Consider the following 21,986-nt stretch of genomic DNA (forward strand, 5'->3'; position numbering starts at 1 on the left):
CAGTCCGGCCCGGTGCACGCCCCGGTCTTCACCATGTCCGTGGACATCCAGGGAACCACCTACCAGGCCACCGGGAACTCTAAGAGGACCGCCAAGCTGCAAGTCGCCCTGAAGGTACCAGAGTTCAAACTGTTGCGTGAAACGTCATCATTGAAATCTGGGAGTTGTAGTTTAACGACTTCTCTCTCTATTAGGAAGCAAAAACCAGATATCATACGTGAAGACATGTACACAGTGTGTACTATACAGTAATCTCTAGAGTATACTGCTTTTAGTATAGTAAGTATACAAGAAACCAACATACTTGACTGTTTATTTGCATCTCCACAATGTATTGACATGTTGAGCAGCTCCTCCATTTCCTTTGTGCGTTGCATTGTGGGACAATAGTGTCCATGAGCGGCAGAATTAAAAGTCTGGAGAGTCCAAAGTAACGTTACACTTCACGTTGGCGTCATCCAAAGCATGATGGGAACTGTAGTGTCATCTCAGAACATCCTCAGAACAAACGGAAATCAGAAAAACAATAGCAGCGACTGAATCTGTGAAAATGATTCATGGTTTATTTGTTAGACTCCTGTGTCCAGGATATTATTATATATTATTATACTGATATTATCTGTTTTAAAAAACTTCAGCTGAACATGATGGCAGGTCCTCCCTTAAAATACACGACACGTCTCGCTGAGATGAGAACCGAAGGTTAGAAACTCCTTTTACTGAGAGAGAACAAAGCTTTTAATAAACGTGGTAAAAGTTTGTCTTCACACACTTTTATTCATTCAGTTACACATTCACACTTCAGCTGCTCAGAACAGTCTCAGTGTTGTTGTTGTTGTTGTTGCTGCTGCTGCTGCTGCTGATGGCCTCTTTGCAGCCTCACTGCAGCAGCTGCTGGGTGCTGCAGTGCCTTGCTCAAGGACAGCTCAGTCATAGATGATGGAGATGATTCATTGTCCCATCTGTGGTGAGTTCAGGGACTGTCAGGGCATCAGAGAGAGTTTCGAAGAGACCAGGCTGTTGAAATGTTTACTGAGTTGTTTACTGAACGTTGTGTCGTTGCCTCCTCAGGCGCTGCAGGCTCTGGGCTTCGTGCTCGGCAGCGACGCAGACGTGGACTCGCTGAGCGCCGACGAGAAGTCAGATGGAGAAGGGAAGAACGACAGGATGTCCACCAGCTCCAGCTCCACCTCCATCACCTCCTCCACAGACACACAGGAGGTGGGGAGCACGCACACACACACACAGAGGACAAACACTGGGATTATTAACACGTACACATGAGGATTAGACGGCTGCACAGACGGACAGAGGCCTTTTGTGAAATATCAGTGTACCTGTGATGTGATCATAACAACACGTCAGTAAACACATCAGAGAGGTTCATTCAGAATTCAAAAAGAACAAGCTGCGAACCCTCAGCTGAAGTCGTCTGGCTCTGTTTCCGTCACGCTAAACGTCTTGATGACCTGCACTTCTTGTTCCTTCAGAGGTCGAATCCACTGATCGTAAGTCACTTTGGACAAAAGCGTCTTCTAGATTCACGCTAATGTAAACTGTCATATATGTTCCTGCTTCCAGCAGGAGTCACTGAACTGAAGACGCTGCATTAACTGAAGCCTCAGACTTTCACAGAGCAGCCTCATAGTAATAATAATCAATTCAAGGGTATTTATATGGCACCAAATCACAACACAGGACATCTCATGACGCTTTACATATGTAGTAAAAAGAATACTGATAGTGAGACACAGTAAAGATTAAATAACTGTAATTATACAGTAAAAATACAATATAATACATGAATAATAGGAGAAATACTAATTACAACAAAAATGGCCCGACTATGAATAAAGGATGGTATCGTTTTAACCATGTGATGCTCATAACTGATTCTGTCTCACGTGAAAAGTTCCTTTTTCCTTTTTCAGAAGATTTTATTTGAATCATTCTGTAGAAGCCTGAAGAGGTCAAAAAGAGAGAGACTAGAGAAAAATTCAAAACATAACAAATATAATAGAAAAATTGAGTTTATTTTTTACTCATTTAAGATGAAATAGAACTTTATTTATTGAGGGAAGTTGTTGTGCAGCAGCTGCAGTACAAAGTAAAGAGTGCAAATATGAAATATCAGTAAACAGATATCCAAAATATACACAAAGTATAAACAAGGTTAACGGTAAGTTGCATGTAGATGTGTTTATACAATATCAAATATATAATATTATACAATGTTTATACAATATCAAACCTCTCTGCAGGGATCAGTTCAGCACGTCAGTCACAATCCTTTAATACGCACATTTTAAGTTCGTTATGTTAAGAAATCTGATATTGGCGGATAGAAAAGTGTTATCGAGGTAAAACGACGGCGATGTTGATTTCTGTCATCCTGTCGGATCGTTGCTCTGTCTTCAACATCTTCTTCCAACATGTAGATAATGATGTTGTCCTCCGTCTGTCTGTCTGAAGTCCAGAGCTCCGGGTCCCATCCTGACGGCGGGAGGGAAAAACCCGGTGATGGAGCTGAACGAGAAACGCAGAGGCCTCAAATACGAGCTGATATCAGAGAGCGGCAGCAGCTACGACAAACGCTTCATCATAGAGGTACGAACACACACACACACACACACTCTACCAGTTCATAGATTTCCTGTCTTCTTTCAGAGGGTCTTATTAGGAATTGATGAGGGAGGGAACGCGTTTGATGTTCGGCAGCTCGCTTCCTGCATATCAAAACATCTTTACACATCAAGACATGAAACCAGTTTCATCTGTGAAATCAGGTTGATTCTTTGCACCCAGTTCGTACAGATATAATGTTGCTGGTTTCTAAAGTCTAAATTTCTTGACATCATTAGGAACCACAATCTGATTATTTCTCTGTTGCAGTCGTGAAATATAAATACGTTTCTTTAGAATAAACAAAAGAAGAACGGCGACAGATGAAGAAAAGAATCAAATGACATTGACATTGACGTATTATTCTCTTGAAACGAGTGTAAGTCGCTCGCTCCTGCCTGATGAATGTCACCTGTTCATGAGGTGTGTCTTGATGAGATTTCATTATTGGCATAGTCGATAAGGCTGCTTGTTCCACTCATTAACAAAAATGTTTTCATCATAAAATCTCAGTAAAGTAGCAGCCGAGATGTTTATACTTTTTATTTTAGTTCATTTCTGCGTCATATTTCAACTCCACCTTTGTTCAGAGGTGTCGTGATTCCTGAAACGACTCGTTCGACTCCGATATTTCTTTCACACCAAAGAGAGAATCCTGAATATGTCTGAAAATAGTGAAAAATGTCCATCATAGTTTCTTTAAGTCCAAGATGACTTCTAAAACTCAAATGTACTCGATTACTGTCACAAAAGACAAAGAGAAGCCGAGAATTTATTTTTCTTGAAGCGTTTCAGCCCTACTAAGAAACGAAGACGTCCTCCTCTCTGTGTGTTGCGACAGGTGGAGGTGGACAAGCAGGTTTTTCGGGGGACGGGTCCCAATAAGAAAGTAGCCAAAGCCAGCGCAGCGCTCGCCGCCCTGAACAGCCTGTTCTCTGGATCCAAACCGACGAGCAACAAGAAGAAACGGCCCAACAACCCCCCCGTGAGTAAATGAGGCGCTGCTACAGTCTGCTGTTACACTGCATCATGTTGCAGCGCTGACGTGTACCGTGTGTGTACCGTGTGTGTACTGTGTGTGTACTGTGTGTGTACTGTGTGTGTACTGTGTGTGTACTGTGTGTGTACTGTGTGTGTTTGTGTAGCCAAAGCGACCCGTAGCCTCGGTGTTGACCCTCCCGGCCCTCGCTGCCAGACCTCCGCGAGTTCCCGTCATCCCCAGAGCTCCGTACATCAGCACCCCACCCACACATGGATACATCCCCCCAGGTGAGTCCTGCTGCATGATGCACCACCTGAACACACCTGAACACACCTGAACACACCTGAACACACCTGAACACAGCAGCAGAAAAGACAGAGTTTGATATGTCTGATTTATGAGCGACAGAATCAAAACGTGGTGGATTATTCCTGACCAGTGAAAAGCTGCGGATCACTGCTTTCAACAACAGAAGCCAAACGATTTAACATATAAACCTGAACCTGTACAGTAGTACTAGTACTCATTTTGTCAAAGTAGTACTACTGTAAGGTCAAACTGAAGCAGAACATTTTTCAGAAATCATGTTTCAAGCAAAACAGTCTCAATTTAAAGATGTCAGCTTGGCTTCTGGGAACTTACCATGTCAACAATTATTTAAGAAATAATCAATAACTAATTCCTTTTATAAAATGTTTGCTTTAAGTAACGTTTGTTATCAAATAACCAGAGAGTGCAGAGCTCCTCCAAGGCTGCAACTTTCTTAAAAAGTAAATGTTTAATTTGCAGCGACAGACGATCGTAAGAATCCGTGGTAGAACTTTCCATGAAAGTTTGTTGATATCTGAGATCTCCTGTCAGACACGAACAGGACTGAAAACATCACTTTGCTGGAGTTATGAAGGACTCTGTATTACAAACGCTGTGAATCGTCTGACACACTTTGTGTTCTGTACACTGATCACTCTCCATCGTGCTTCCTCCTCCCAGGTTTTGGTGCTCCTTATGGTTACAGCCCTGCAGGAGCCCTCCCTCCCTACGGTAAACACAGCCACTCTATCTGATTAATAATCCATCCTTTTGATTTGTTCATCACTACATCCCAACATTTGAGTTCTTTTTCTTTGCTCTTCCTCAGGTTTTCCCTCCAGAATTCCCTCAGTAGTTGTCCCAGTCATCAGAGTCCCCACAACATACCCCGTCACCCACCTCTACCCCTATTAGGACCCTCCCTCACCTCACCTCACCGGAAGTCACTTCTTAAAGTTCACACTTAAAAAGACAGCATCAAATCACAAAGTACCATTGTACGGCCATTAGCATTAGCATACATTAGCAACCAGATAGATTGAGTTGGCCATTGGAAGTTTAACAAATAAGCTCTCTGATCATCAAACCATTATCCAGTGAAAACTGAGTTTACTGAGCTGCAGTGTGTGAGAGACTGGTCGGTTAAATCTTACACAGTAGGGAACTAAATGAAAATCTACCATAGGGAACAAATTAACCACCATCAGAAACCTCAACACATCGACGTCAGCACACTGAATAAACTGTCGCTGTAGGGAACTAACTGCATATTCACTGTAAGAACTAAATGAATATTCATGTAAGGAACCGAACATCCTCTCTTTAAATTAAACAGTTCCCTACAGCAAATGTTTAGTTCCCCACAGGATGTTTCCTACATTGGATACTACATACGGTATTTATTATTTATTTTTTTTACTGGTTGATGTTTTTCTTTTACGTTCCCTACAGTGGCCAACTAAATATTCAGTGTAGGAAGATAAATAAGTTGACTAACTAAAAAGAAAAACATCAACAAGAAAAAAAATATTACGTAAATGTAAAAATATGTGAACTGAATAAATCTTCTAAATATCCAGAGAAGGAAACATCAAGAAACAGTTGGCTGTTTCTTTAGATGTTAAGTTCCCAAAACTGAGTATCCACCATGATGAATAAAACTAAACTTAAAAACACATCAAGTACTAAGTAATGAATGCAGGACACTAAATAAATATCCACTGTAAGGAGATGAAATCTTATGTAGGGAACTAAAGAAATCACCAGCTGCACACCAACTACTAGATATCCAACGTAGGGAACTAACTGAACATCCACCACACTAAAAACCAGTCACTGTAGGGAAGTAAAGAAATAGATTTTCACTATAGGGAACTTAAAAAACATGACCTGACTACTAAATATCCAATGTAGGGAGCTTGATAAATAATACATACTAAATACAAAACTGTAGGGAACTAGAGAAACAGCCACTGCAGGGAACTAAGAAACACCACAGACGCAGATAGAAGTTGATAACATGTTGACTACAAAACGTAATTAATCAGATCTTCTTCATCAAAAGATGAATTTTTCCTTTAACTCACTGACGTGAACGTTGTTCTGTATTTAAATTTTTCTCTTTCTTAATGATGATTTAAGTTTCTGTGGTGAGAGAAAAAAAACAGGTTTACAATAATCAGTTGCACTGAGAAACCTTTTCCTTTCCTTTGGATATTGAATGTCCGAGTTTACAGTTGCTGTTGAGCGTTTGAGCCATTTTGTGTTGAGCTAAAATACTTTCTTTTCAGAGAGAGATTTTATTTTGACCTGTTTGTAGGTTATATTCTGTTTAAATAAATGGATATTTTTGTCAACAGCTGTTTTATCATGATTCATACACATTTAATCCAGGGAAGATCTGCAGTTACTTAATTTTCAATATATATTATCATAAAATAGTATTTTACGCACTCATCAAGCTTTTTTTCGTCACTGATTTCCATTTCCTCAGTTCCATCATTGAAACACGAATCACTCTGATCCAAAACTCAGGTGTCAGAAACACAATAAAAATACTCTTAAAGCTCTTAAAGGAAGGTTCCCGTTTATTACTGCTGGGATATTATTATTGGATTCTTATTGTAAAAGCTTTGGCCATTGTTTAAATCAATAATAACAATAATAACATTCTGGGAGTTCAACACTAGAAAGAAGTCGAGAAACACAAGCAGTCAGATGAGCAGACAGTTTTTCTTTGAAGGCATTTTGAAAACAAGATGAAACGGTAAAACGATTACTCAAACTGTTAGAAACGTCCGTCACAGTCTACTGATCCACTTGCTGCTCACTGGCCGGCGTCTACAGACATCTCAGCCGTGACTTTGAGTACAAAGTGTTTACGCCTCCAGCACAGGAGCTTTAAAGCTAATAGGACCACTAGCTGCACAGCTAACTGAGCTAATTAGCTAACAGCAGCTACAGTTAGCCGTCACTTTAGCAACACGTCTGTCCATCAGGTAAATCACAGAGAGCTGAGGCAGAGCAGCCCGAGGACATCAGAGGGAAAACACATCCGCTTTCACCAAAGTCAGTGAATACAGTTCCAAAGGTGTGTTTTTGTACAGCGACATCGTTGTTTCATCCTAATTCTTGTCCCATTTGTGGTCTGATGAACAGTAAATCCATCAAATTGGGGTTAATGATGTCCGTGTTTATTTGCATTTAGAGCGGGAGGTGTGAACTGAAGTACTGGGAGCTGTCCACGTGGTTAATACCAGGTGTAAACAGGGCCACTGACGGCCCCTATTAGTTTGTTCTAACGTGAACACAAGCGACCGTCCTTGATGACGCTCGCTGAAGGTGACGGGCTGCACTGAGGCCTCCTGGGAGCAGCTACAGCAACAGCACCGCAGTGCGTCTCCTGCTCTGAATTAGCAGCCTCGTCTTCTAGCTAGTTTTCAGTGATCGCGTGGTCGAAGCACCGAGCCCGTTCATGTTTGAGGATCTGAATCAGTGATGATGAATATTTCTGTTCCTGCTCGTGTCTCCTGTCTGCAGGCGGCCTGTACATCGACAGTGCCTACTACCAGCCGCAGACCATAGCCACGCCCATCATCATCCACCTGGGCCCTCAGGATCTTTTCTGACCCCGCCGACGTACCGAGACCAGACTCGGCAACCGCCTCGACCTCCTGTTTAATCCCCCATCCTTATTAAACTCTGTCAATTACTGCGGCTCCCCCCGGGGTTTCTCCTTCCACACGAGACACAGCAGCAATATCGAAAGCAATATGGAGGAGGAAACGCCTCGGGCCACGCGCCGTCGAGTCCAGGTCGGGTTTTAGTGAAGAAGAGGCCGCAGCCGAGACTTTGTCTGACCCAGCTCGCTCAGAAAATGTCAGTAAAACACAAAGCAATACTTCTTCTGCCTTCGGGAATCTCAACGTGTTCCAAAGCGACTCGAGTTGCTGAATTCAAACGGACATCAGCACCGGCACATTCACTACAATGTGACCTACTGTATGTAAATACGATATTTACTATCTGTATATATGGATGTATGTGAGTTTTGAATATATATATATATAAACATGTTAATATGTTTGAATCTGTAAAACCCGACAACGGGTGAAGAAACATATTTATAATATATCTCTGAATGTAAATAGTGGCTGAAGTAGCTTTGTATTTAAAGCACTCTCAGATATGCTATCTATAAATATTAAGACTTAAATACATTTTACAAACCGTCTATAACACTGTATTGGTATGTTGATGCTATATAATCCCTATTTAAACATGATTACATGTAGTACACATTTTCATTTGAAAGCACCAAGATAAATATCACAATTTGACCATTTAAATGATTTATTCTTTGATGAGCTCTTAGATTGAAGTTTGTCATCTGTTGTAAACTCTGCTGCCCCCCCCCCCCCAATTTCTCCACATCATTACGTTATTAAATAGACTTTTCTTTGTTTTAAGAAAGATGAAAAGGTGCAGGTTTTGGAAACTTACCTCTTCAGAAATATACTAACTTTTCTCAAATTTCTGGATTAAAGCATTTTATATCACAATATTGAGACATATTGCAATAGAGTAAATATTATGGAGAGTCAATGGAGAAACTGTTTCTGGATGTCTGTTAATCCAGTGAATCTGTCCAGTCCTGCTCATTGTGTTATAGTCTGATACCCCCATAGATTAAAGGGACTCATGTCTCTGCTCCCACGGTGCTTTGAGAGCACACTTAAAGTATTACGACTAATGTGAGGTGTGGTTGAAAGCTAACGAGATGATCATTTTTTCTTTCCTTCGAGAGAAAAAAGGTGAAAAAAAACGATTTACTAAAGCGAGCGACATCGCCGGACAAACGTGCTTTTACACTGAGGAAGAACATTTGATTTAAAGCGTCGATAAAGTTTGAAGAAGTGGTGCCAGATTAACTGACATGTTGAGATGTTTTCGGTGCATTATTCAGCGCTGCAGCCCGACTGTAAAGCACAAGAGTCTAAAGCAATATTCAACTCAGGAACCTTCAAACCATAAAAAACCACAGGAAGTCAAACAGTCAACAACGCGTCTGTTCTGTCGATGACCCGATGCTTTGACAGGAAGTGAGCGACTCTGGATGCTTTAAATATTTGACTGTCCTGTACTGTTAAGTGTTGATGAATGTAAAACCACATTTTACTTCTTCTGCAGAACACTAACAGCCAGACATCAGGTCGGGTGTACATGAAGACGCGAGCTCTTAAGTCTCATGTTGTAATTACAGTCCAGGCCTCTGACTGTATGGAAGTTCGTTAATGACAAAAGTGTGCACACAGTACACATTTCTTGTGTGATTTATCTGCAGGTAGACAGATTCCAAGATAACAAAGTTTTATTTCGTGCTCCGAAACTTCTGAATTTAATAATGTGAAAGTGCGAAAGAGGCGTCGACAGGACGCCGATGGAAAGACAGTTTGCATGTGAAGGATATCAATTACAAGTATTAGCATCAAAATATAGCTCCAAAAGTAAAAGTACTCATTACGCAGAACGGCCCATTTCAGAATAATATATATATATATTATATTACTGGATTATAATTAGTGACCAGCTAATTTTACCTACTTGATATATGGTTGGGTAGCTTTATCTATAAATATACATCGCAATTTATTAGATGATTCATAGTTCACACTTGTTTTCCAGATAACTTGAATATTCCCATGTTGTAAACATCAATAGTTTTGTCGTTCCTGAACTTCCTTACTGATAGTTCTGTACAGCTCCAGCAGATTTCTGATCTTTGAGATTCTTGTCTTCACCGTGTGAAATCAGAAATGCTTCTCTGATTCGTAGCAGTCATGCAAAACTTGGAAATTAAAAGAGAAATGTGTAACAGGAATAAAAGAGGCATTAAAAGAAGTTTCCTCACCTCCTCTTCATCAGGGCGAGAGTTCCCCCGTCACACTCGGCTGCCGCAGAGCTAATTACATCTGAGCGAACAAAGAGAGTGAAAGAAACGTCTGATTACACACTGCGAGAATCAAATAACAGCCCAAAACAAGACATCGAAACCAGCTGTTCATGTGAAAAGCTGTTGCACTTACTGGGAAGAAATGTGTAGGAAGGCTGTTTGTGACTCTGCAGGAAGCTTATTTGGTCTCCAGTGTCCCACTGATGTCTCACCTCGGTGCTGCTCGACACGTACGGCAGTTTGAACAGAAAAAAACACTTTCATTTTTCCACTGGATCAAAACCAGTAGCACCAGTGCTGTTGCCAGGAGCATCAGGCAGCAGAGGGAAATAATAGCACTCCATCAGTCACAGTGTTGATGTTGTTCCCTGTTGGTTTATGACTGGAATATTTATTTACGTCTATTAAATAAACTTTGGCTTCTCCTACGGCGGTGATGTGTGTGCGCCTCACGTTACTCGTGTTGTCATCGTTTGTTTACAGGGAGATTCTACACACCTGGATTTCCAGAAAAAACATTTCATTTAAAACACCTGAACGGGGCCAATAGGAACGTTTCTGTCTCCAGTTTAAATGCTCAACGACATGTGGAGACACGAGGTTTTCAGCCCTCAGCGGTGATATAAAGAATTCTTTGTCCACAGTTTCTGTGCGGGTGATGAGAATAATGGCCCAACTTAAAAGGACAAGTTCTACTACCAGTTAGCTTAGCTTAGCTTAGCATAAAGACTGGAAACTGCCAGCTTTGTTCAGCGGTAACAAACAGCACTTCTGTTTCATTTGTTTAATCCATACAGAAGCTAAAGAACAGCGACAACAACATGCTGTTTAACGGGGGTACCGTGCTATTTCTTTGCCGGGACCAGTAACATCCTGGGCTTTGTTACCTTCGGACAGAGCCGAGCTAAGCTAAGCTAGCCTGTTTTCTGTCTTTGTGCTGAGCGGTAGCTTCATATTTAGCGTAAAGACATGAGAGTGGTATCAATCTTCTCATCAAACTCGGCAAGAAAGCGAAGAAGCGTATTTAAGACGTTGTACGCACTGTTATACATTAGAGTACTAATAGCATCGCCATGGGAACGCTTGCTTTCATCTATTTTCTAATGTTTCTGCTGTGTGCGAGTCTTGTTTTGTGCGAGTCCTCCGAACCGAAGTCCTATCAGCCATGTTGAAACGCAGCTGATCTAGAAAGAATCGAGATTATTAAGATCATTTTTCTCTTAACAACAAGCCTCGCTGGCTCAAAGTGAAACTTTAAATCCAAAATATGTTGATTTTTCAGGAACTGAGAGAAACTGGTCTCGTTTTCACGTAATCCAGCGAACCTGTGAAGCTTTTTATGAGCCTGAAGGGGTCATTCAGTGTTTTACATAGTGTTTAAATGCAGCGTTTGGACAGCGTACACAGACAGTTATATACTGCTGTTTACATCCAGGGTCTGCAGTCTGCGTCCCCCCCACCCCCTGAAGTGTCCTGCTGCTGACCCACGACGACCCCACCCTGCAGCTTGGCAGCGTCAGACCTCACCGGGCCTCTGATCCTTCACAACAAGAGAGAGCCGTCTCTGATCCCGGCTGTTTCCAGATTTCTTATTTCAGGCGTCTTCTCGGCCCTGTGGTCGATCTGAAGGCCCTGCTGTTAGAAGAAGTCGGTGCTACGGATGTTTTGCGTTTGTTTTTTGCGAGGCAGAAACATGCGAGTGCCGACGGCGAGGACGGTATCAGATGGAGGTCCAGATCCTGCTGGTATTTTTAGCGGTGAGAGAGAAGCCAGAAGGTGTTGGATTACGCAATGTGGGCACATGCCGCCCTCACTGATGGCAGTTTGTCATCTTATATCAGCACTCAGGACCATGATGCACTGCAGCGTAGACGCACTTCAGCTGCAGTTTATTCACCTTCTCAGACCAACGCCGACACCTCTGACATCCACTCAGAGGCTGAGGCGCTGACCCTCGTGACGACATGATGTTTTGGATCATTATCATGATGAGTAGCAGAGATCAGCCCTCACTACAGCTGCTGTTACACGTGCATACATGTTCATTCCCCGGACACAAAGTAGTTCATGCATATCAGGAATCTTTTTCTTAATGCCAGGAAAATATTAAAAGGTTTAGACTAGAACTTGATGCTGTGCAGTAACAGGTTGGTCATGTTGAGAATGTATGAGAACTAAATATAATATAATATAACATCCTGTAGGTTGAATCTTCAGCTTGAAGGTGTCGGTGTTACAAAGAGACGACACATCGCAGAAGATGTTCAGAGGGTTTAGCGCTCGTTGTTCTCTCTGCAGGTCCACGAACAGGAGGTCTGGAGATGCAGCCTGATGTGATGTGAAGTTCTCCTGTGTGACCACAGCGCCCTCTGCTGGTGGAGTTTCCTCTGCTCGTGGTTTTCCTGAAAGCTGATATCAGTGATGATTTTAGATGTCCAGGTTATCATGACGGGGGGAGGCGGTCCGACATCACGGAGGCTAAAACTAAACTTTGTACAATACCAGACGTTACAGTACGAGTTTCTGCCTCCTCATTGTCTTCACCTGCTCTTTCTCCTCTTCCTCCTCCTCCTCCTCCTCTGACAAAACATGCCAGGGTTTCTTTTTAATTGTTGGTGTAGTCAAAGCAAAGAAAACAGGAAGGAAGAACAAACGAAGTGAAGTGAAGGAAGACAGAAAGTCTTTGAAATGGAAAACAGAGTAAAGGAGGACGAAAGTGGTGGGAAGGAGAGAGGAAATAAAAGTTTTGAAAAGAAACTCTCCTCCTCATCATCGTTTCAGCAGGTGTTAAATTGAACCACTAGATGGCAGCAAACCTCTCTGACAGTCTGACCTGAGATCAGCTGCTGCAGCACAAACACTGGCTGTTTTGTCTCTTCTGACGCTGAGAACCAACAACAAGGAAAGGAACAGAACACTTCATTGTCTCTGTCTTTACTTTATTTGGATCACAGCCTCGGGGGACTCTTCGGGCTGCTCGGCAGGTACTGACTGTTTCGGCCGTCGGCAGCAAACCGCTCTGCATGTTCATCACGAGGAGCTCTGAGCTTCATTCAGCCCCCAAAACAACGAATGTTTCCCATCAAGCAAAATCCCAGATTACACTCAACTAACATCTGTCAAAGACAACCAGGTGAAGTGAGCAGCTGAGAGGACAGTGGACAGACCAGATGCACTTATCTTCAACAGCCGGAGACTTTGTGATTAGTGAGCTGCCGGACAATAAGAAGAAGGACATTTCAGCTCTGAAAGAAGGGATATCTGGTGAAAACTCATCACACGGTTTCTTTGTTAAAGTGTCAAACTCGTGAATCACAAAGAAGTAACACGTATTCATCTGACGACGTTTTGAAGCGATCAATCAATTAATCAGGAAAGATTTCCTGCTTTATTTTGTGTTATTTGACAGTAAAAATTAGTTTCAAGATGTTTTCCGGCCAAACGAGCGTCTGAAGTCAGAGGGAGCTGCCTGCTCAACACAGTACGAAGCCGCTGAGGCAAACTGTGATTTGTGATATTAGAAGTTGACGAGCCGCTGGGCTCTGGGAACTTGTGATGGGATTTTCCTCTATTTTCCAGCATTTTATAGACCAATTAATGAACCGAGTATTTGGCAGATTAATCGACGTGAAAATAAGAAGTCAGAGCATAAAAGATGAAATCTCAGTCACATGTGTGGATGAAGATCAGCATGAGGGCTGCAGCCTCACAGTGGCTCTGGTTGGTGTTTTTGCTGCTGCACCTGCAGATCATGAGACAGACTGATAACAGAGCTGCTGTCTCTCCTCAACACTGAGTCGTATTGTAGTGAAGCGACCGGAGGCCAATCGACACGGCCGCTCCCGAAATCATCCCGACTCCACCCGAGAATCCCCAGAGGAAAGGAAACATGGCGGTCACGGACGTCGTCATCCATTCGATTTTGAGTTTGTGTTGACTGAAAAAAATCAGTCTGAATTCTTGAAAATCCACAAAAAACAGTGGAAAGAGTCGAAGATGCAAATGCAAAAAAAAAGAGGGCTCGACAGCTACTCTGGATGTTTCGGGCAGGATGCTGCCGCTGAAATAAAGTAATGAAGTGAGCTCAACACTGAGAAGCTCTGACATCTGATTCATTTCCAGCTATTTCAGGGACGTTTGAGTTGCGTTCACTTACTGTTCATGCAACGTTTCCTGCTACGATCACAGTTAGAGCGGCGAAATGTAGTCGATTAATCATCAATTCGATTCAGACATTTCTTTGAACAAAAATACGTCGCGCTGAGCTGTGGGGAACTATGTCGAACATTTTTCACCGACATTTTATAGGATCCATTCATCAAGGACGTAATCGGCAGATTAATTAATCAATGAAAACAATCGTTACGTCCACATTGGTTGATAAAGTTGCTGTGTCTGCTGCGTAAATATAAAACTGTTCCTCTGCCCCCTGGTGGTCAAACATATGAACGCAGCTTTAACAACTTCTGGAACTTGTTGAACGAATCACCAGCATGTCGTCCTGCGACAGAAACAACTGTTAACTTTTGACAGTGTTATTTTTGTCGGTTCAGTAAGAAACGGAGGAGAAAGGCTGAGTGTAGTTTTTAGAGCCAATTTTAAATATCCAAATATCAGGCAAAATGTATTTCCAGCCATGTGTTACTGTATTTAAATATTTTCTGAGAGGTCTTTGGACCACATAGCCTCCACAATTTCAGCTGTAAAAGCAGCTCCTTTATTTCCTGTACAGTCCAGACCACATTCAAAAATCAAACAATTTTAGTCTTATCTGTGCGCTCGCCATTTTTTCAGCATCAGCATCCTTTTATAACATTTGTAAATGTTACAGGTTCTTGTTTTAGTTTCTCTTATTTTAAATACCAGTTTACTACTGGAACAGTTCACTTCACAAGCTGTTAAGCTCTTTCTCATTTAGGGAGGGACAGCAGGGTTCATTTGAGCCTGCAAGTGATCTGGACCTACCTTCGTGATCCAGCTAATGTGTACTAATGTGTACTAATGTGTACTCTACCTACTGTAAAAACTTACATTTGAAGGCAACATATTAGCCAAACAGAGAAAGTGAAATTAAGAGTAATCCAATGTTTTAGCCAAAACTCACGCAGCCAAATCTGACTGACCTTTGACCTGCGAAAGAGCAGAACAGGAGGTGGTACTGACCTCTTGTTCAGGATTGTTGCCTTTGTGTTAATAATTACGTGGTGAAATAATACAGCAGCTGACTGACAGCAACATACAAGAGATATTCTAGACAGAGATTCACATAGAAACTGGTTAGCATTGCGAGCTCCCACAGCTTATGCATGCAGCCCTAAGTAGCGCTGCAACTAACAACTATTTTCATTATTAGTTCATCTGCTGATTATCTGTGACGAATCGAAAGGTCAATAAAAAGCCAGAAAATGGAGAAAATCCTCCTGCAATCATCCACAGTTTGAATATTAAATATTCAGTTTACGAGATGTTTTCTTTTGTGTTTGCTTTAGAGCTGCAACTAAATATTATGTTCATTATCTATTAATCTGCTGACTATTTTCTTGGTCAATTAATCACGTAGTCAATAAAAAAAAATGTCACAATTTCTCAGAGTCCACGGCGACGATTTTTAATTCCCTTTTAATTCACATATGACAAAGAAAAGCAACGATCAACAGATTATCAAAATAGTTGCAAATGAATTTTCTGTCAATCAACTAAACATTGCAGCTCTGATGCTGAGCTCATCATTTCCTGCTCTTCACCGCAGCATGCGACAAAATAAATATCGTGCACACCGATCAATTAAAAACAAACAGGACACAACTTCTATCTTTTCACATGTTTATTCCTGTTTAATTCAGCCCGTCGGGTTTTCATCCTTATGGAAAAGTTTAACCAAAAGTTTTAACAGTTCAAACCAGTTTACAAAACTGTCACTGCCTCCAAAATATTACATTACTATAATTTTCAGAAAAGCAGCCTTGTTTTTTGGTGACTTTGCATGTTTTAATAATTTAGTTGTGCTTTAAATGGATTCATGAGTTAAGAGGTGCAGAGGAGGAAGTTATTAACCCATGAAGTCGCCTTTAAATGTAATTTAAATTTAGCTGAGATCCACTAACAGTGGAGATGAGCAGTGGACAGAGAAAATAAAAGGCTTCTTCCTGTTGTGAAGCTACAGAACAGCAGAGCTGCTTCATGAACAGCTGCCTGCCGTAAACACAACGAGGAAGTCCTGCAGATTTACCGTCGAGTCTCCTGGCAGACAGAGGAGGGAAGATGCTGGTGTGACGATTATAGCAGCAGGAAGTAGAGCTGACTACCTGCCTCCCACACACACACACACACACACACACACACACACACACACACAGTCTGAACCCTAAAATAAACAGTTAACTTTGTGGGCACCAGCTTGTTCTTGAGTCCCCACAATGTGACTGAACTGATTTTTGTCCCCACAACATCATAAATACACACACACACACACACACACACACACACACACACACACACACACACACACACACACACCAGTGGTCCATAGATTACTCTCCTGCTGTTTTCAATGATTAATTAGCTGCTGGTTCCATTATTGATGCTGTGTTTGTGTGCAGCAGAGAAGCCTCGCTGAATAATAGATTGAATCCCGACTCTGCTGCTGCTTTGGGGGGGTAATGGAAGAAGTCATGATCCTCTATATAATGTGTTTTAATTGTTAGAAATATTAGATTTGAATGTTCTTTAAATGACTTTTTAATCTTTCCTTTTCTATTTCATATTAATTATATATATCAAACATATATTATATTAATTTTCCGTTAGTTCCTTCTGAGAATGTGGGATCTGTGTAGGTTTGTGTCACATGACTGAGCTGTGAAAAAGAGATTTACATCTCAAGATCAAAATCCCTATTCATGTCAGTTCTGCTCCACTTCAACAACATCTTGATCATGTCTTGATTCAGTACATGGAATTAATCTGTAAATCAATTTTACTGTCCTTTGCAATTACATTTCCCTTTCAGCTCCCACGATCAAATCTTCCATGAGCTGTAGAACAGAATCTTTTTCTGCCTATATGGATGTAAATAATGATTTGTTATCGTGAACAGAGGATATTGATGTTGATATACTTATATATATATGCTATATACTGCTATACTATATCACAGTATTACACAGCAACGACAACAGTTACAAGAAGCGAGAGAGGTATGTGTACAACAATAAATGTACTAGCCTCAGGTAACACATACTGACATGTAAAGACACTGATATACTCAGAGTTCAGTAACTGTTTTTATCGGCACGAAGGATCTTTACTTTCAATAAATGAACCTTTCTTATATATCAGCAGCAGGAGGTTCATCTCCGGACGTCAATGTCACTGACGGTATGTGATCTCTTGCTGTGAAAACAGGAGAGAAGTCTCTGAAATGCACAATCCTGAACTTTTGGCGTTTTATGTAATTCTATATCTCCAAGAATGGACCGTCCCCTCAGGGATCTGATGAAGACAGAAACATTTCTTTCACTTAAAGACTCTGGAAGAGAAGTAGAAGAGAAAGGTGATCTGGGTACAAGCGAAACATACAGTGTTCTGCAAATGCAAGATTAGTAGAACATAAGGTTTTAAACTAGACTACATAGCGAGATAAAGCTAAAACTACAGATGAAGGAATCACAACAGTGAAGGTCAACATCTAAGTCATGTGGATCTGAATCTGGACATAATTACATCTCAGATATATGTGATTAAATTAGCTAACATGCTAATATTAGCATTTGGGTCAGATTAAAATTGAGGTTAAATACAACTGAAGCTGACAAAGCTCAGCTTTGACAAATATCCAGCCAGGCCGGACAATGAAGAGCTGTGTCTGAGATATCCCAAAATGGCAACCGCACATAAGACAAACCCTTTTCATTTAATTAACAACATGAGCTTCCGATCATTAGCAATGCTAAATGCAAACGCTAACATGCAGAGGCTAAGCAGGAATAATGTTTACTATGTTCACCATCTTAGTTTAACGTGCTAACATGCTAACATTCGGAGTTGAGAACAGTTGACACTGCCATCTCCACGACGCTAGCATGGCTAATAAAAACCTGTGCTATCAGAATAACTTTAATGCTAACCGTCTAAAGCAGTGCTTGTGTTGCTTTCAGTCCAGGCAATTCAAGTGTCAACTTTTCTATACATAAAAGTGATAACATTCAAATATTTCAGTTGGTTGTGGGTTTATTTTTACACAATCTGTGGATCTGACTGTTTAATGATACTCGGCTATCAGGGGAGAAAAACAATGAAGTGTTACTGGAAATGAAGCCTATTTGTTGAACCCGTTCGCTTGTCAGATACTTATGAAGAGTGTTAGCGAAGGTTTCAAGGTCCCAAAGTCCTTGAAAATCATTCAGCAACATTACATCCTCGTGTAAACTCTCAGCTCAAGTCAGAAAAGGAAAACAAACAGCGGAGCGGTTAATGTGGTTTCACTGCAGAAAAGAGCAGCAAGGAGTGAACTTGGATGATGCCGAGTGTTATTACAACGTTTATTCAAATCAATTCAAAGTGAAAACAGCTTTGTTAATGTGACAGCTGTGGTCTGCTTCTGCCAAAGCCGCACAACAATCTCATTTGTCGAGCTTGGCAGCAGGAATGTGAGTTTAACAGAGATGAAAAGACTCATTATTAACTGTGGAGAAGCCCTTAAAGGGCAGTTGTCTTGGCTATTTTTGGCTCCATGGTTGTTCATTTGCAGTGTTTGTATCAGACGTCCACATGTAGACTGACGTTGGGTCTGTTTATGTCTATGCAGTATGATACCTTCAGCTAAAGGACAGATTTGGACTTAATATAATATTCATATTTTTACGTATGTTGAAAGGGTCACTGGATGCCATAATCATTCCTACTGTCCATGCTGGCAATCATTGGTAGAAAGTAACATCTACTCAAGTACAGTACTTGAGTACTGTAGTATTGTACAATTTTGAGGTTTTGAGTTGCTGCTACTTTATACTAAATATTGTACGTTTTACTGCACTACATTTATTTGGCAGCCACAGTTACTGGTTAAGTTTCAGTTTAAAAGTAACTCACCGAATCAAGTTTAGTTCACCAAGTTGTCTAGTTGTGGCTCCTTGTCATTTATCACTCATCTAGGAGTTTTTAGCAGTTCCACCAAAGAGACATTTCCCCTCTAAACGTCTCAGATGGTTTCATTTAAATAACTGTTTGATAAAAAAAAAATAGGCAACATCTCACATAAAAGATTAGAGAAAAGTCTCAAGACTGGGAACCACTGGACTACACTAGCTAACTGTGCACAAAGTAGTCAAAACTAGTTAACTGTATATAAAGTAGTTCAAACTAGCTAACTCTATATAAAGCAGTTAAACTTGCTAACTGTATATAAAGCAGTTAAACTAGCTAACTGTGAATAAAGTAGTCAAAACTAGCTAACTGTATATACAGTAGTTAAAACTAGCTACCTGTATATAAAGCAGTTAAACTTGCTAACTGTATATACAGTAGTTCAAACTAGCTAACTGTATATAAAGCAGTTAAACTAGCTAACTGTATATAAAGTAGTTAAACTAGCTAACTGTATATAAAGCAGTTCAAACTAGCTAACTGTATATAAAGTAGTTAAACTAGCTAACTGTATATAAAGCAGTTAAACTAGCTAACTGTATATAAAGTAGTTAAACTAGCTAACTGTATATAAAGCAGTTAAACTAGCTAACTGTATATACAGTAGTTCAAACTGGCTAACTGTATATAAAGTAGTTAAAACTAGCTAACTGTATATAAACTACATTGATGGGAATATCTTTAGTTTAGCAAATATTTAGCCATGAGCCAAAGTATTGGACCATTTTGACTTTTAATATTGTATTTTTTACTCCACTACATTTATTTGGCAGCTATAGTTACTTTGCAGATGCATATTTTAAACACCTGTAATGAGCATATATAATATAATGCATTGTTATACAGTAAATGTAACTTGTACTATGTTAATGGGTCGTTAATCCAACAGTGTAATATCCAATATGACAGAGCACATTTCACCTGCATAATGAGTACTTTTACTCGTTATGTGTATTTTTCTGATAATACTTTAAAGTTACGTTAAATTTAATACGTTAAACTTTTACTTGTAACTGAGTATTTCTAAACTGCTGAATACTTCTTCCACCACTGGCACTTTTTCGCATGTTTTTTTAACATTGAATTTTGTTTACTGCGGCTTGAACACATGATTGAAATATTATCTCCTTCCACTTACATCACTACTGTTATCTAATTAACACAATGAACAGCTTGTTCAACCTGTACAGGAGTGTTTATTGTGTCTAATTGATCCTCACATTGCATCTCTTGTACAGCCTACAAAACCTCTTGGCTATTTTCATGTTTTAGTTTCTCTCTCTCACACACACACTCCCATGAGCTGATAAAATTCTACGAACTCTCGCGCTTTGATAACAAGGCAGATCAGATGAAAAATGCATTGCCTTGAAGCTACAACCAAGAGTTGTTTGTTTGTTCCTGGAAAGCCGAAATGTTGGAGACATGAGTTTGATAAAAAGCAGGCGAGCAGTCGCTCCAAAGCTGCCATCATGTGCACTCAAGCAGAGACACTTGGATGTGGTTAACAGACTCGATTCAAACTGAACACACAGATGTTTGGAATATTTTTATGACACATTAATATTAAAGTATCTACATTCATCCTTTAAATTTCCTAAAATGGCTCGTTAGCGTTGTTAACACACCTCATTTAAACCGAGAGCCAGAACCGGCTGCTGCTGCGGCCTGAATGTTAAGAATGCTAACACTTCAGGGAAATGAAGGAACTGCTTTAAAATAACACGTCGCTTTATTATGATTATAACTTCACTTGTTCTTCGATCTTCCTCCTGTTTGGCATCTCGCTCTGACAGGATTCAGTGCAGATTCAACACACACCTGAAGCTTGTTAAATAAATCAGATTCTCATATAAAAAGATGACAGCAGCAGACTTTTTAAATCAAAATACAAAAATCTCATAGCCAAACACAGCAACACTTGTTTCCTGTAAGCTATGGACTAAAGTTAATTTTCTTAAACAAACTAGTTAAAATGGATAAGAAATGGTAGAAACTGCAGATTCTGAAGAAGATTACCCAAACGCAGGGCGCAATATCTGCATTTTTTAGGTTTTGGGGTAAAATAATCAGCTTGAAAATGAAAGCATTACAACCTTCCTATCTGCTGCTGTCCAGCCTGAAAACGTTAAACTTCTCAACTTCACTGCTTCTGTAGTTACTGCTCGCCACCTTTGAAAACATCAGGTTAAAAAAGGTGTTGAGAGAGAGAGAGACCACTGAGGAAGAGAGAGAGAGAGAGAGAGTAAGTGAGTGAGCTGCAGAAGAATGACAGGAAGTGAGGATAATGAACACAGAGGGAAGCCGAGGAATTTCAGCTTTCTGTATCAGAGGTTCCCACCACAGACCTGTGGAGCTCCACACCTTACACTGCTAAAAAAAAAGTGATTTATTCATTCACATCGTGGAAATCAACTCGTCAAATTCCCGCTGAATGCAATGTGATGATCAAGATAGAGGAGGATGAAGGGATCTATTTTCAGAGTACAAAGTGCGACGCTCGCACAGGAGTCGTTGTTTCAAGCTCCTCTGATTTCTGATTTCTGAATGTTAAGGAGCTACATTAACATTACGGGCAGATATTTTTTGCAGCGCACTGTTCTTTGGCCGTGATAATCATCAGTGTTTATATTGTCTCTATTTCTGGTTATACGGGTCTCACACACACACACACACACACACACACACACACACACACACATAAATAAATACAAGGATCTGGTTACATCATGCTGCTATTAATGAATTCTATTTTTGTCAGCTGTAAGTCTGCCACACACAAAAACAGCAAAAGGTATGGAAAAGAAGTGTGTGTGTGCGCTCATGTGCTTCTGTCTTTGTGAGGACCAAGCGGAGTTACAGACCTGGAAGTGGGGACATTACGGACTTTAATGGTTTAACGTTTAATGGTGAAGGTTAGGTTTAAAAGCCAGGATTAGAGTCAGGGAGATGTCAGCCTGGGACCTCATAAGTGTA

At 40.6% G+C, this 21,986-nt stretch overlaps 1 protein-coding gene across 1 annotated transcript in view; it reads left to right on the forward strand.

Moving 5' to 3' along the window:
• The window catches only part of LOC139283636 (spermatid perinuclear RNA-binding protein-like), a 56,115-nt gene extending 48,573 nt beyond the window's left edge, over window positions 1-7,542 (forward strand). The window contains exons 12-18 of the mRNA XM_070903645.1: window positions 1-114; window positions 1,072-1,221; window positions 2,473-2,607; window positions 3,464-3,607; window positions 3,768-3,891; window positions 4,595-4,645; window positions 7,454-7,542. The exon at window positions 1-114 is cut by the window's left edge and continues 95 nt beyond it. Coding sequence (XP_070759746.1) covers window positions 1-114; window positions 1,072-1,221; window positions 2,473-2,607; window positions 3,464-3,607; window positions 3,768-3,891; window positions 4,595-4,645; window positions 7,454-7,542 — 807 coding nt within the window. The remainder of the gene's footprint in view (window positions 115-1,071; window positions 1,222-2,472; window positions 2,608-3,463; window positions 3,608-3,767; window positions 3,892-4,594; window positions 4,646-7,453) is intronic.
• The last annotated feature ends 14,444 nt before the right edge of the window (window positions 7,543-21,986 follow it).

Source organism: Enoplosus armatus, chromosome 4 (genome assembly GCF_043641665.1).
Source record: "Enoplosus armatus isolate fEnoArm2 chromosome 4, fEnoArm2.hap1, whole genome shotgun sequence".
Lineage (NCBI taxonomy): Eukaryota > Metazoa > Chordata > Actinopteri > Centrarchiformes > Enoplosidae > Enoplosus > Enoplosus armatus.